This window comes from Mobula birostris, chromosome 3 (genome assembly GCF_030028105.1).
Source record: "Mobula birostris isolate sMobBir1 chromosome 3, sMobBir1.hap1, whole genome shotgun sequence".
In the NCBI taxonomy this organism is placed as follows: domain Eukaryota; kingdom Metazoa; phylum Chordata; class Chondrichthyes; order Myliobatiformes; family Myliobatidae; genus Mobula; species Mobula birostris.
In genome coordinates this window covers 93,275,613-93,289,786 of record NC_092372.1, presented here as the reverse complement: position 1 = coordinate 93,289,786, position 14,174 = coordinate 93,275,613, and the positions used below count along the sequence as shown (strand labels likewise).

General features: G+C 41.4%; 1 protein-coding gene across 1 annotated transcript in view; it reads right to left on the bottom strand.

Annotated features, from left to right (window-relative positions):
- Positions 1-3,480: 3,480 nt before the first annotated feature.
- The window catches only part of LOC140195684 (collagen alpha-1(XXV) chain-like), a 518,311-nt gene continuing 507,617 nt past the window's right edge, over positions 3,481-14,174 (bottom strand). The window contains exons 3-4 of the mRNA XM_072254398.1: positions 3,708-3,752; positions 3,481-3,491 (exon numbers count right to left, since the gene is read on the bottom strand). Coding sequence (XP_072110499.1) covers positions 3,481-3,491; positions 3,708-3,752 — 56 coding nt within the window. The remainder of the gene's footprint in view (positions 3,492-3,707; positions 3,753-14,174) is intronic.

Sequence of the window (14,174 nt, the reverse complement as noted above, 5' to 3'; positions counted from 1 at the left end):
AGGTCTGTGATTGATGGTGTTCCGCAGGAATCTGTTCTGTGTCTTCTGCTTCTTGTGACCTTCATAAATGACTTAGGTAGGGAAATGGAAGAGTGGGTTAGTAAGTTTGCAGATAACGAGAGGGATGGTGGTGCTGTGGGTAGTGTCAAACGTTGTTGTAGGTTACTATGGAACATTCAAGCAATGCACACAGAATGGTGGAGGAACTCAGCAGACATTTTGTGTGCGTTGTTGCTCAGATTTCCAGCATCTGCAGATTTTCTTTTGTTGGTATTATGGGACATTGATAGGATGCAGAACTGGGCTAGGAAGTGGCAGATGAAGTTCAATCTGGAGAGATGTAAAGCGATACACTTTGGAAGGTCGAACCTGAAGACAGAATACGAGGTTAGTGTCAGGATTCTTAGCAGTGGGAAGAAGAGAGGGCTCTTAGGGTTCATGTCCATGGGTCCCTCAAAGTCACAACACAAGCTGATAGGGAGGTTAAGAAAGTGCAAGGTGTGCTGCCTTAAGTCAGTTGGGGCTCTGGGTTCAAGAGCCACAAGGTGCTGTTGAAGCTCTCTAAAGCTTCGGTTAGACCACACTTAGTGTCACAAACATGAGAAAATCTGCAGATGCCTGAAATCCAAAGCAACGCACACAAGATGCTGGAGGAACTCAGCAGGCCAGGCAGCATCTATGGAAAAGAGTTAACAGTCGACATTTCAGGCGAATCCCTTCATCAGGACTGGTTTGTGTTGTGTTCTGTTCTGGGGTTGCCTCACTTGGAAGCTTTAGAGAGGGTACAGAGGAGATTTACCAAGACATTGCTTGGATTGGAGAGCATGTCGTATGTGGAAAGGTTGAGTAAGCTCGAGCTTTTCTCTTTGGAGTGTAGATGCATGAGAGGTCACTTGATAGAGTGGACAGACAGCAGCTTTTCAGCAGGGTGGCAATAGCTAATATTAATAGTATAATTTTAAGGTGACTGGAGGAAAGTAAAGGAGGTTGTCAGAGATAGGGTTTTGTTTACAGAGAGCGTCAGGTGCCAGGAATACACTGCTGGTGGTGAAGGTAGAGGCAGGTACATTGGGGCATTTAAAATATTCTTAAGTAGGCATATTGTTGAAAGAAAACTGGAGGTCTTTGTGCGAGGGAAGGGTTAAATTGATCTTGGAGTAGTTTAAAAGGTTGGCATAACATTGTGGGCTAAGGGGCCTGTACTGAGTTGTACTGTTCTGTGTTCTATATTCACTGGTTACTTTTAATTCCACAAGAAAAATTGGAATCCCAAAAGATTTCTCAAGATCTTGTGTATCAACTGTAGTTTTGGACCATTTTGCTAATTCTGCTATTACTAGCCAGCAGAAATCAAGGATTCATCAGAGCTGTGTTTTCAGTACTGTAACTGATCCCCAGCCTCAATCCCCATGCTCCTAATGTCCTTGAGTCCAAATGTTAACCAGTCCCAGTCTTGAATATAGTCAATGATTGAGTATGCATAGTTCTCTGGGAGTCGGATCTTTCACCTAAATCAGTCTCTAAAAGCTGATTCTTTTCTTTGAGACTATGTACTTTGTCTTGTAACCTCAGAAGTAGCCTTTCAGTATCTACCCCTGATCACTGTAAGTTTGTCGAAATCACCTCTCACTTTTCTGAACGTCAGTGAACATGGGAACTGGTGAATCTATCCACATCGTCCTGTTAATCCGGGAGGAAAAATATGGAAATTTTTACTTTGTGAGTGGGAATTGAAGAAACCAACAAATTATTGGTTGGTGGCTTTTGATATTCCATCATCTTTTACTTTTGCCATGTAAACAAAGGCACTTTCATTCAGCAAAGTGACATAATAGAACAAGACTTTAGGATAATCTGGATTTCCAAATGAATATGATAAATCAGATAGCACTGTCTAAGTGCAATATGTTGGGTTAGAAATTTATTGTATTCTGTACAAAATATATACACTGGTAGTGACTGGAAGATTAGGTAAACTTCAAAAATTCAGATCCATTGTAGTCAATTATTGTTAACGTACATTGTACATTTTAACATCAGCAAATTTCTATGGTAAAGATTATCATCATCTAAATTCTTTTTCACTTATTTTGAAAGAAGCGTAGCGATTAGCAAGAACAATTGGATGCTAAAACTGTCACATCATCAACCTTGATATCCAAATGCAGCTATTAGAGCAATTTTTAAAATTGGACAACTAAGTAATTCAGGAACCGTAAAGTTTCGTTGTGAGGTGCTGTGGCTCATTCTTGCAACTCCATCAACAGTACTCCCCTTCCCACTGCATCTTCCTGTGCAGCCACAGGGAAATGCAACCCCTGTCACTTTACATCCTTCTTTCCCACTGCTTGGGGTTCCAAAAACCGTGAAGTCTCAATCTCCATGTATTTCTCTGAACTTAGTCCAGTTGGCAACATGAAAATGTGTCTTCCATATTGGCAAAACCAAATATGGGCTAGTTCATTGCATGAAGGAACACTTGGTATTGGTATGGAAACACCAAGGTCTTTGGATGGAAAGGCAGTGGATTCGATGCAGTACATCATTGGTAAAGCCCTCCCAACCATTGAGCGCATCTGTACATGAAACGCTGTTGCAGAAAAGCAGCATCCATCATCAGAGATCCCCATACCCAGGCCATGCTCTCTTCTCACTGCTGCCATCAGGTAGCAGGTACAAGAGCCTCAGGACTCGCACCACCTTAACCATCAGGCTCTTGGATGAAAGGGGATAACTACACTCCCTTGCCCCATCAGTAAAATGTTCCCACAACCAATGATTCCATTTTAATGACTCTTTATCTCATGTTCTTGTTATTTATTGCTATTAATTTATATTTGCATTTGCACAGTTTGTTGTCTTCTGCACTCTGGTTGATCTTTCGTTGATGCTGATATAGTTTCTACTCTGTAGATTTGCTGAGAATGCCCACAGGAAAATGTATACGGTGACATACTTGTACTTTGATAATAAAAATGACTTTGAACTTGTTGCAGCCAAATGCGTGTCCTTGGGTCTCCAGTTTCTCACTACTTTATTTGGCTGTCCCAATCCCATTCAGAGTCCTCGACCCTTCACTCCCTACACTGTTTCAATGCATCATAGGTGTATGGTGACTTTGCACTTGATTAGACTCTAGATGGCAGAATGTAGTAAAGACTGCACAATTAAAGAGTGCTATTTGCTCCACTGGCACTGTGGTCACTGTGGCAGTTTTCTTAATAGATGCACTGTCACTAATGCTGCTTTTCTCTTCACTCATGTCATTCTCTTTAATCTTTGCTTTACAGCACATATCTGTATTTTGAATAAACCCATTTCTGAAGCATTTTACTTCAAATATTTTCCAAAATTCACATGTGAATTTTGTGAAATATCATTTCCTTTTATTAGCTTAGACTAACTCAGATGAGTAGCATATTAAATTTATACTGTAAGTCAAGTTTAATGCCAAGGATTGCAGCGGTATTACTCACTGCATTAACAGTTCCCTGCCGAAGATGCAAGAACACAATTTCAATACACTCAGTCAGGTGGAACTATCACATTGTGGTGGAATCAACCCAGTATTTATGATCAATAAAGTATAAACCCGGCTTTGAATAATAGCACTAATGTGAACCAGGTTGCCATGCCTGTCCTTGTGCTTAACTGACAGAATACTGGTGCTGTTAAAGGTAAAGTTTTGATGTCAATATAGTACTTACCAGGTTCTCCATTTCTGCCTCTTCTACCTCGCTTTCCTGGAGGACCTTCAACAAAACACAGACTGAGTTAGACTGTGCTCTCCAATAATCCCCACTTGACAAAGAAACCCTTTTATAGAAACGATCCACAAAGAACACAAGAAGCAGTTTAATGGCTTGTCATCCCTCCCAAAACTTGGGAATCACTAAGCATAGCTGAACTTTCCCCTGAGATCTTGCTTCATGGACAAACAAAATATATTCCCAGATAGCCACAATTCCTCAAACTTACCTGTTGTATCTACTTCACTCTACCTAGAGCAGGGGTTCCCAATGTGGACCTCCTGCTTAATGGCATTGGCCCATGGCATAAAAAAAGTTGGGCAATCCTGATCCAGAGCAAAACTGGAATTTGAAAATAATGATATTACATTGGAAGGGAAGGAATTTATGATGGTGAGTAAGGTGGAATGAGGAGTGATATTTGTCAAAATTCCATGTAATATAATCCATGGAAACCTGCAATAATTACCTTATGGAAGTCAAGTTGAAACTAAGTTATTCCTGGACATTAGGTCTAATGCTGTTTTATATGTACCCATTTGAACCCATATAATTGCAGTATTACAGTGGGCATGCAACAAACTCAAATGCAGACAACTCTTTAATTTTGAAAGAGTTGTATTCCACAGGAAAATAAGGTGAAGTATAAATTAAAAGTGTTTTCACGGAGGCAAGGCACCACACAAAAGTGGAGAGTTGATAATGTAGATGATGTCAGAGAGTAACATAGCAAGGGATCTCAGCCTTCAGAGCTAATGCTAACCACAGAGTACCCACCCATATCAATACAGTAGATTCCGGAAACAGTAAAGTTCGACCCAATTAATTGACTGCCCCAATTAGCTGAAGTTTCTTGGAAATAGTTAAAATGGCATAAAAAAGACAAATTACCATTTAACTGAGTAACAAATTATGTATTTAAATAAAACACAGAACCAATTAGAACATTACCAATACTACTACAGTAGCATAATACCGTGTATTAATTCCAAATAGTTACCGATGTTGGAATTCAGTGTACACTGCTGCATTCTTTTCGTTAACTATAAATGAACAAAATCAGCACACACACCTAGTACAGATACAGGACTGATTTCATACAATGCTTTCAATGATGGCATCCTCCAAATCTTCATTCTCTTTGTAACATTGAAGATGACTGCCATTCCTTCACATTCTTCATACTTCTGACTTGTTGAAGTGGTGAAATTGTTTCATTTTCACCCCTGGTCATTTCTGGCATTTCTGAATGCTTGAAACTACAGTGATCCAAACAGTTCTGAATTGTCTTACTGCTTATTTGTCGCCAACTATCAGTGACACAAATCTCTGATAATTTGAACACAAGCACACACAACTGATGCTGTATAAAAACTATTTGCTCTAAGCACAGCGTAGTGTCTAACTGTTACACAACTGCACGCATCTGATGCCACTTAGAAACTGTTTGGCAACAGTCTCCTCTCCTAATTAAGCAGCATACCGTCCCAAATCAACGAAGGAAATCCTGGCTATTTTCTCGATGCGTTTAAGAGTCCTGTCAAATAAGCAGCTGCCCCATTTAATCGATGGCGTAATTATCCAGAATCCTCTGTATTGTATTAGTCTATTTTATTTTAATCTATACTATCTCATTCTCCCTAAATCCTGTCAGATTCTACGACTCACCTTCACAGAGAGCAATTAGCCCATCCCCTGCGTTTCCCTGGGATGTGGGAGGAAATCCAGACAGATCACAGAGAGAGCGCACAAACTCCGCACTAAAAGTACGGAGGTCAGGGTTGAACCTGTGTCACTGGAGCCACAAAGGAGCAGTTCTACAACCTGTACTACCCATGTATGCTGCCTGTTATGTATCACTTACAATCCAATTGGATGATCCTGTTAAACCAGAAATTGCAGCAATATAATGATAATTAAATACAAACTTGAAAAACAGGACTGTAGGTGTAGTAACATGGGCTGGAGAGCAACACTCACAACACGCTGGAGGAACTCAGCAGGTCGGGCAGCATCCGTGGAAAAGATGGGTCGATGTTTCGGGCCGGAACCCTTTGTCAGGACTAACGAAGGGTTCCGGCCCAAAATGTCGACCGATCTTTTCCACGGATGCTGCCTGACCTGCTGAGTTCCTCTAGCGTGTTGTGAGTGTTGCTTTGACCCCAGCATCTGCAGAGTATTTTGTGTTTATGATGGGCTGGAGAGGCAAGGCCTACAATTAATAGTGGGCTGTCAACCTGTAGCTTGATTGTTGCAGACTGAGGGTATGTACTGAAGGGACTAGGAACAAGCTCATAGGGGTAATCGAAATAGGATATTAATTATGTAGTGAGAGTAATATAGGACTTTTAAAGGTACAGGCATGAGCCAAGGTTTCAAAGACTGGAGATGCAAAGTTTTATCTTCAGGAATACATCCAGTGAATAAAAACAGAGAAACTCAATAAAAATTTGAAGATGGCCAACAGGAGGATTAAGGAAACTAATGTACAAGGAGCATTAAAGTAAAGGGGGAGTTTGATATTCTGTTACTTGGGTGTTGAAAGCAACTCCAAGCAGCTGAATATTATGCTCCACAGGAAGTCTGAATATGCATGAGTTGTTGTGCTAGTGTTTGGGGACAGTGGGGCTGAAATGGGGAAATGACAAAGTATTGAAACTAAGAAGGGAGTGCCAGAAAAACAATCTATAAGGTCAACTAATGGGAAAAAGTAAAACAGATACTGATAATGTTCAAAGGGGAAAAAAATAACATGAGGTGGAAGAGAAACTGAACCAATTCTTAGTGAAATGACCGTTAAAATTAGGTGATTATTCAGGAAACAAATGGAATAGTGTGAAATAAAAGGAAAATTAATGTTGTAATGCATGTGTTCCAATGTACCGCGGAACCTGTCTCCAACTATCTTATGGGAATATCTAAATTTAAACAGATTCTCGATGGCAAACCAGACATGAAAACAATGAGAATGGTATACTTAGGAGGGAAAGAAAAGTTTAAAAAAAGGACATCCTGAACACAATTGTAAAAGTTAGTATGGGCCAGTATGGGGAATGGACAATGATAGTACTGATAGAACATTGACAAAAGAGACAGAGTAATTGGGTAATTACAGACTAGGAAACTTAAAATCTGTGCTCCCACACATAATTCAGGTTAAAAATGCCAAATGTCCAGCTGAGAATAAAGCTTGAAAGAAGCATTCCTAAGTGCTTTCCTAACAATGACAATCTGCTCTTAACTACTTTGAAGAATTTAAGAATTTGCTACCAATGTAAAGAAACTGGAATAACAGCAATACATTCTTCTCACTGTCTCAGTATGTAGAGTACAAGCATTATCGTTTTGAAGTTAGCGGTCAAAGAGAGCTGTTAAGATGGAGGATGGGTAACCTGCAGGTATGTAAGGAGCTCAGAGACGTCTTGTGTAGTGGTTTATCTAAAACTCTGGGCTGCACAGTTACAGTTGCTGCCTCACAGATCGACAAGTAGCTGGGAGAACCAGGTGCTCTGCTTTCCTCCCACATTCATGTGACATGCTGGGAATTGACAATGGTAAATGATTCTTTGATAGGTTGGGGACAAGAAGAATTAAAGGGGGACTGATGGACATGTGTGAGAGAGAATAACCTGCAGGAATAGAGGGAAATAAGGAAAGTGGGAATGAGACTGGTAGGATTGTTCTCCTAGGAACTGTCATGGACATAATGGGCCAAAATGCTTCCTCTTATGTCTCTGTAAATATAAGATCTCTGCCTCAATGATTGATCCCTTACTCTGAGGATGTGACCCTTGGTTCTAAATATCCTAGCAAAGGGAAACACCATCATCACATCTAACCTGCCAAGTTTCATATGGTTCGATAGTTCCATTTGATATCAGGGAATGTATACAATTTGCAATCTGAAATTCTTACTCTCTGCAGACAGCCTCGAAACAGAAGAGCGCCCCAAAGAGCGAGTGATAGTAAAAACGTTAGAACCCCAAAGCCTCCCTACTCCCCCTCCCACGCATAAGCAGCAGAAAAGCATTAACCCTCTCTCTTCCCCACTTACTTCAGCAAAAAAGCATCAGCACGTTCCACCCACCAAGCAAACAATAGCAACGCCCCGAAGAGAGACCATGATCTGCAGTACAACAAAAACTAATCGTTCACCCGACAGTTCGACATACCACAGGCTCTCCCTCTCCCCAATAAAGGGGCAGAGAGGTGTCGCACAGCGAGAAGGGAGACTAACAAGCCTCTATTTATTTCCCCCAAGTTCCCCCAAGTTTTATTTCCCCCAAGTTCTCTGCTAAGAATCAGCAACAAACAACTCTTCCCCACCAATGAGAGAGAGAGAGAGAGGGAGTGATCTGAGTACAGACCCCTCTGACAGGTGATCTGCTGTTTCCGATATTCCGTTTTCTCTCCCAATGTTTCAGTCAGCAGCTCTGGCATAGAATCGGCTCATCCCCAGGAATGCAAAGCCTCGGAACCCCAAAGATGTGCTAGTCCTTTAGGCCAAATTTTATACATTTTAATGTGAATTCCCCACTTACTCTTTCAGACTTATGAGACTAGAGGCAAAGTTTGCAGAATCACTCTTCAGAGGACCTGCTATTCCAGTTATCAATTTGATTAACTTTTATTACACTTCCCCACTCACAATTATCTCTTCCTGAGATAGGGAACATACACCCATGGACAATATTCTGTAACTCCGTATGAATTACAATACGATATTTGTACCTAGTTCCCCTGCAAAACAGGCCAATATACTCTATGATTTCCCCATTGCTTGCTGTACCTGCACACTCAAACAGAAGGAATTAACCCCCTTATTTTGTTCTGATTGTCTTCTGAATGAATAAGATGATTTCCTTATTTTATTTATCCATATTCTCTGATTAGAAATAATCTTGTCAGGAAAGGAAAGGGCAAACTGGAAGGAAATATCAAGAAGAAATAAGAGGAAGAAAAGGAAGAGCAAGCTTTTGGTGACCGCATGGTGGTCCAAATGAAGTGGAGCGATGAACATCAACGGATCGGCTGCCAGCTGGGTTCCAGTTAAAGACTAGTATTTCCAATGGCCTGCAGTTGTTGGAACTAGCTTTTTGGCCCGTGCCGTAGTTTTGAAGAGTAGTTACTGCTTCATGCACTACATGCATGCTGCAGCCAACTGCGCTCTTGAAGATGTCGGAGGAACGAGAACAGCTTCTTCACCTATGCCATCTGATTTAACCCATGAACACTGCCTCACTACATAAGATGGTGGAATTTGCAGGGAATAATGTGTTGGATGTGAGGGTCATGCGGTGGGTAGGCAAGGACAAGAGCAACCCTATCCCTGTTAAGGCAGCTGGGAGGATGCCTGGGAAATGGAGGAGATGCAGGAGAGGGCAGCTTCCTACAAATCTGCAACTCTCTTTGGGCACGGTCTGCAAAGCAATGTAGTTGAGATCTGGTGATCCAGTCTATTTTGCACATGTATGTTCTTTTGTTGATCCCTGGAGTATTGTATCAACCTGCTTTACCTCACCAACTTCAAAGTCCTTTCTCCGTTAAACAAATTCATGTGAAGGGCCACATTATAAGGGCAATAAACTTTAACTGGATATTCAGCAGGTGTCACTCCAGTAAAAGTAAATGGGGGATGTTAACAGGATCCACATTAAAGCAAATCTGTGAAGATGGAAAGCAAACCCATTTTTTCAATCAGTTCAGCACACACACTGGTTGACACTTGAACATTGTGCTCGGTGAATCACTTAAACCCATGCATTTTGTACAGAGTAGAAAGATGAAGCAAACCTTCAAGCTTTGGACTGAGAAACAGGAAGCGGATTTAGTCCAATTCAGCCTTTTTAGCTGACATGGACATAACAGGACAGAAATCTGCCTTCATTGCTGTAAATTTCTGTGTAAAGAGTGATAACAGCATATTTGCAGAACATGGTATGAATCATAAGTTTTATCAAATAAAAACAGAAGTAAAGCTGACTGCTTTATTTCTTCATACCTTTGTGGCATGGTGCAGTGCTGTGTTAAAGTTATAAGGCAGTGTGAAGGAATTTTTCAACAGCAATCTGAGAGAAAAATGCAACTGAGCCATGGTTGCATTTGCTCTCTGTGCAGATCACTAGCAAACGGTGACATCATTCACTGTAAATGGGATAAATCAAAGCAAGTCGAAAACGAAGAAATCCTTCCTTTAAAACATTTCAGTAAAAGAACGTTAAATAAATAAAACAATTGTTCTGGTTTTCCAGGCAAACAAACTATTTTTGTAACAGAACATTGGAAATGGCCACCGATTACTCTATGACCCTGGGTAGAATATCATCTTTTAAAACATACAACACAAAGGCAGGACATCAAAGTATCTGCAATGGACTTTAACATTCAAGTTGTGTATTTTAGACAGTTAAGGGTGATTGTAAATTGGACTGCCTGGCATAACAAAGGAGAACTCAACTTCACATTGTGCATTTAATTTCTCACCCATTTCCAAAATGATTTCCAAATCTAAAAGACCTGTACATTGGAAGTTTGTTCCTGATGACCTGGGTTGTGAATAATTCCCAACACTTGGATCGAGAGGCAGAAGGTGACATAAATAATGCTGACATTCACTCATAACTTCTCAGAGAACTTCACACCCCTGGTGTTCAGCTGGGGTGCTTTTCCCGCGTTCCAACTTCTCCAGTGCACTATAAACTATAACTAGCCATGTATTTCCTTGCCTGCAAACTAAGGTGGGCTTAAACGGTCCTTAAAGCGTGGAAAGATAAAGTTGTATCTTGAAATGTGTAAGAATATGTCTGAATATTATAATTTTCTCTGGCACTTACTCACATATCCTGTGATCATTAAATGCTGCAAACTGGGTGAGCGTCACACGTTCAGGTTTAAATGCCATCACGTGATTGAATTCTGCAAAGCTACAATTCCAATGAGGTAATTTAGGGTGCAGGTGCTACATGTCTGCTAGCTTTTAAAAAAAATGTTACTGCCTTTGTTAATCGCACAATTTGCTTGATAAAATTGACAGCTAAACATTTCCCCATGCAAAGAATGTGCTTTTATATATTGCAGGTGAGATTCACATCATTTCTGTGTTGTAGAAATCCATCTGCATTACATATTCTATACCATTCATCAGTGCTCCACAAATTTTTTTGGTGTTAAAGGCAATAGCTCTCTTGGCTCCCTTAGCAAAGATCAGATGAACATTTAAAAAACATAAATTGTTGAAAATTCCTACTAGACTCCCAGAATCATTTTCAGCAAATGTTGAAATGTAGATGCTTTTGCAGAGCACAGCAGAGGTTGGATACCCGTGCAGATGTTGGCAATCAAATGGATTTCATTCCTGATTAATATTGATCATAAAAAGTGGCAGCATTCATTGTTTTGGAGGTAAATTCAGGGAAATAAAGTATTTGATTCCAAAAACGATTAACAGGGCTCCTTTGGAAAAATTAATGGTTAACAAAAGTGCCATAAATCAGTTTTAATGTGACTGTGCATATCTCTAATCAAGTACTAAACTCAAAGCCAGATGGCCATTTATTACTTGAGTTTTACTAATTCCTTGCCAAGTTAGTAGAGTTTCTGAAAGAGGATACTTCTCCACCTTGAGTGCTGAGGGCTTAGAAGTGTGCGACGAAGGAATAAGAAGGTGATGGCATGTCAACTTTGCTTACATCACTTTCTGCTGTTATCCGAGGCAGGCCTTAATGGTGTTTGGCTACTGAGCGCGCCTCAAGCATCTGAGCTTCTAAAATGCACATGTGGCAAATGAAACTTAAAATGGCATTAACAGAACAAGGACATGGTTAGCAAGTTCATCATTTATTGCACAATCCGAAATGCTTATGAGAAGGTGAGTTACTTGTGTGGTAAAAGTGGGGCGTTCTGGGGCTTTTACGGGGTGACAGTGAAGGAATTAGCATGTGCTTCCAAGTCAGAATGGTGTGTGACGTAAAACATTAAAAACAGTAGACTCCTCTAAACACTTACACTGCTCTTCACTTAGATTATGCTGATCCTCTGTCTCAGCTGCTGGCTATCTCAGCATTCTTACTATTTGATACACTTAGATTTCCTAAAACTCTGATTCCCAGAAGTTCCTTCTTTGAACGCAGTGAACAACCAAGAATCCACCCCTCTTCCTCACAGAAAGTTCCGCAGATTTACAACTTTCTGCACAGAGGAGCTTTCTCTTCGTCCACAGTGGCTGTCCCACGATCCTGGCCCTTGGCCTTCCTACTTCTCAATGCCTTTGCCAGTCTCTCAACATTTGTCCTGAGATTCTTGTATGATGGGGAGGTCAACCCTCATTTTTTCAAACTTAATTTTAGCTCAATTTCTTCTTGATGAATAATCCCTCTTCTGTAGAATGAATCCAGTGAATGCAAGTTTACTCTGAGTAAGAAGACCATAACTGGACACAAAATTTTTGCGAAGAAATTTTTTTAGTCAGAGGGTGGTGAATCTATGGAATTTGTTGCCACAGGCAGCAGTGGAGGCCAAGTCACTGGGTGTATTTAAGGCAGAGATTGATAGGTATCTGAGTAGCCAGGGCATCAAAGGTTATGGTGAGAAGGTGGGGAGTGGGACTAAATGGGAGAATGGATCAGCTCATGATAAAATGGCGGAGCAGACTCGATGGGCCAAATGGCCGACTTCTGCTCCTTTGTCTTACGGTCTTATGGTCTAAAATCCCAAAAATGGTTTCACCAAACCTTGGTACATCGTCAATAAGCCTTCCTTACCTCTGTACTCTAGCTCCTTTGAATTTAAAAATAATGTACCGTTTGACTACTGCTGAACTGCCCATTTACGTTCTGTACCTTATAAAGCAGCAGACTCTGTACACCAGTTTCTGCTGTTCTCAATTTTTAATTATGTACTGCATAAAATTCAGGGTGTTAGACTCAACTTATTCGGTGTTACCTGCTTTCTTCACGTGGTGGAAGAAAAGTGTGCTGTCTGAGGCTGGTGGGCAGGGTGTAAAGGCTGGAAGGAATGGGGTAAAGATTGAGGGAGGATTGGGCATTAGAGAATGAGCTGGAGAAGGTACAGGAGAATCGACCTTCAGAAAATCAGGGGTTTTGTGGTAAATGGGGATGAGAAAGGATGGCATCTCCATTAGGTAACCTGATGGGGTGAGGAATGCCAACTATTGAGTGACGGGTGCTACCGATGTCAGGTGAGGGGGAATTGGGGTAGAATGCAGTTGTGGGACTAGCTGTCATGAGATCTTTGAATTAGAGCCGTTAAAGCCAATATTCGGAGAGTCACCGGTCATGGTTACTTTGAGCACCAATGTGGTCCAATCAAAGGAGCAACAACACGTGATGCACGTCCAATACAGCTCACATCGATGAGAAACATTACTCACCCAGGAGGTGCTTCATTGAAGCAATGATATGAAACGATCTGCAAAAGGTCCTCATTGGGCTTCATCCTGGGAATGATTAGCAACCCCACACAATGGCTGCTCAAGCAATAGAAATTCTCCCTAACAGAACTCACGAATCATGACCCAAAAGTCTGAGACACCGAGTAAAATTCACTTTCACAGAAGTTGTGTGAGTTCTCAACTTGCATTTCTGGAGTGCGTGCGCTGGTGGTGTGGATTTGCATCGCAGGAACTCACAGTACGGACCGTATTCTAGCAAAGTGAACTCCATCAATAGTGAAGAGCTGGGGAGGGAGGTTTGCTTTTATACATTCAGTCATTGGGTACTAAAGCAAACAGCACTTTCTGATTGAATTTCCAGAAGGTTCTCTTCCCAACAACGTTTACAAGAAGCACATTTTCCCACATTTACTTCAGAAGGACAGCTCCCCACTCCCCGCTTTCTGGATCCTTCTCACTGCTCTCTCTCCCATCTGGCTTTAGAGCAACCGAAAACTGAAATTCCTCCTGTCTTCTCGTTTGTCATTGCATAGACAGCAAATTTCTGTCAGCCGATCCCCACCTGATGCCACTATTTACCATGTACCAATCTTAAAGTGATTGGAAGAGGCTTCTCTGCCTGGTAAAATTGGCAGGTCCCATCAGTGGTGCTTTGGGAAGCACTCCACTGCATTTTGTTCATGGTCAGGAGGTGAGCCGGCATCCTCAGGACACTGACACCTCGGGACAGAGGTCATTAGTCATCAACAAGACCGACAATCGACCAGAAGATACAGGAGCAGAATTAGGCCATCTGGCCCATTGATCCATTTCCCTCTCAGCCCCAATCTCCTGCCTTCTCCCCGCATCCCTTCACTCCCTGACCAGTTAAGAATCTATCAGCCTCTACCTTAATATACCCAATGACTTGGCCTCCACAGCTACCCATGGCAATGAATTCCGCACAGATTCTCCACCTCCTTTGTACCATGTGAGCAACTCAGGCTGCAGGTATTGAGAAACAACTGTTTGGACTG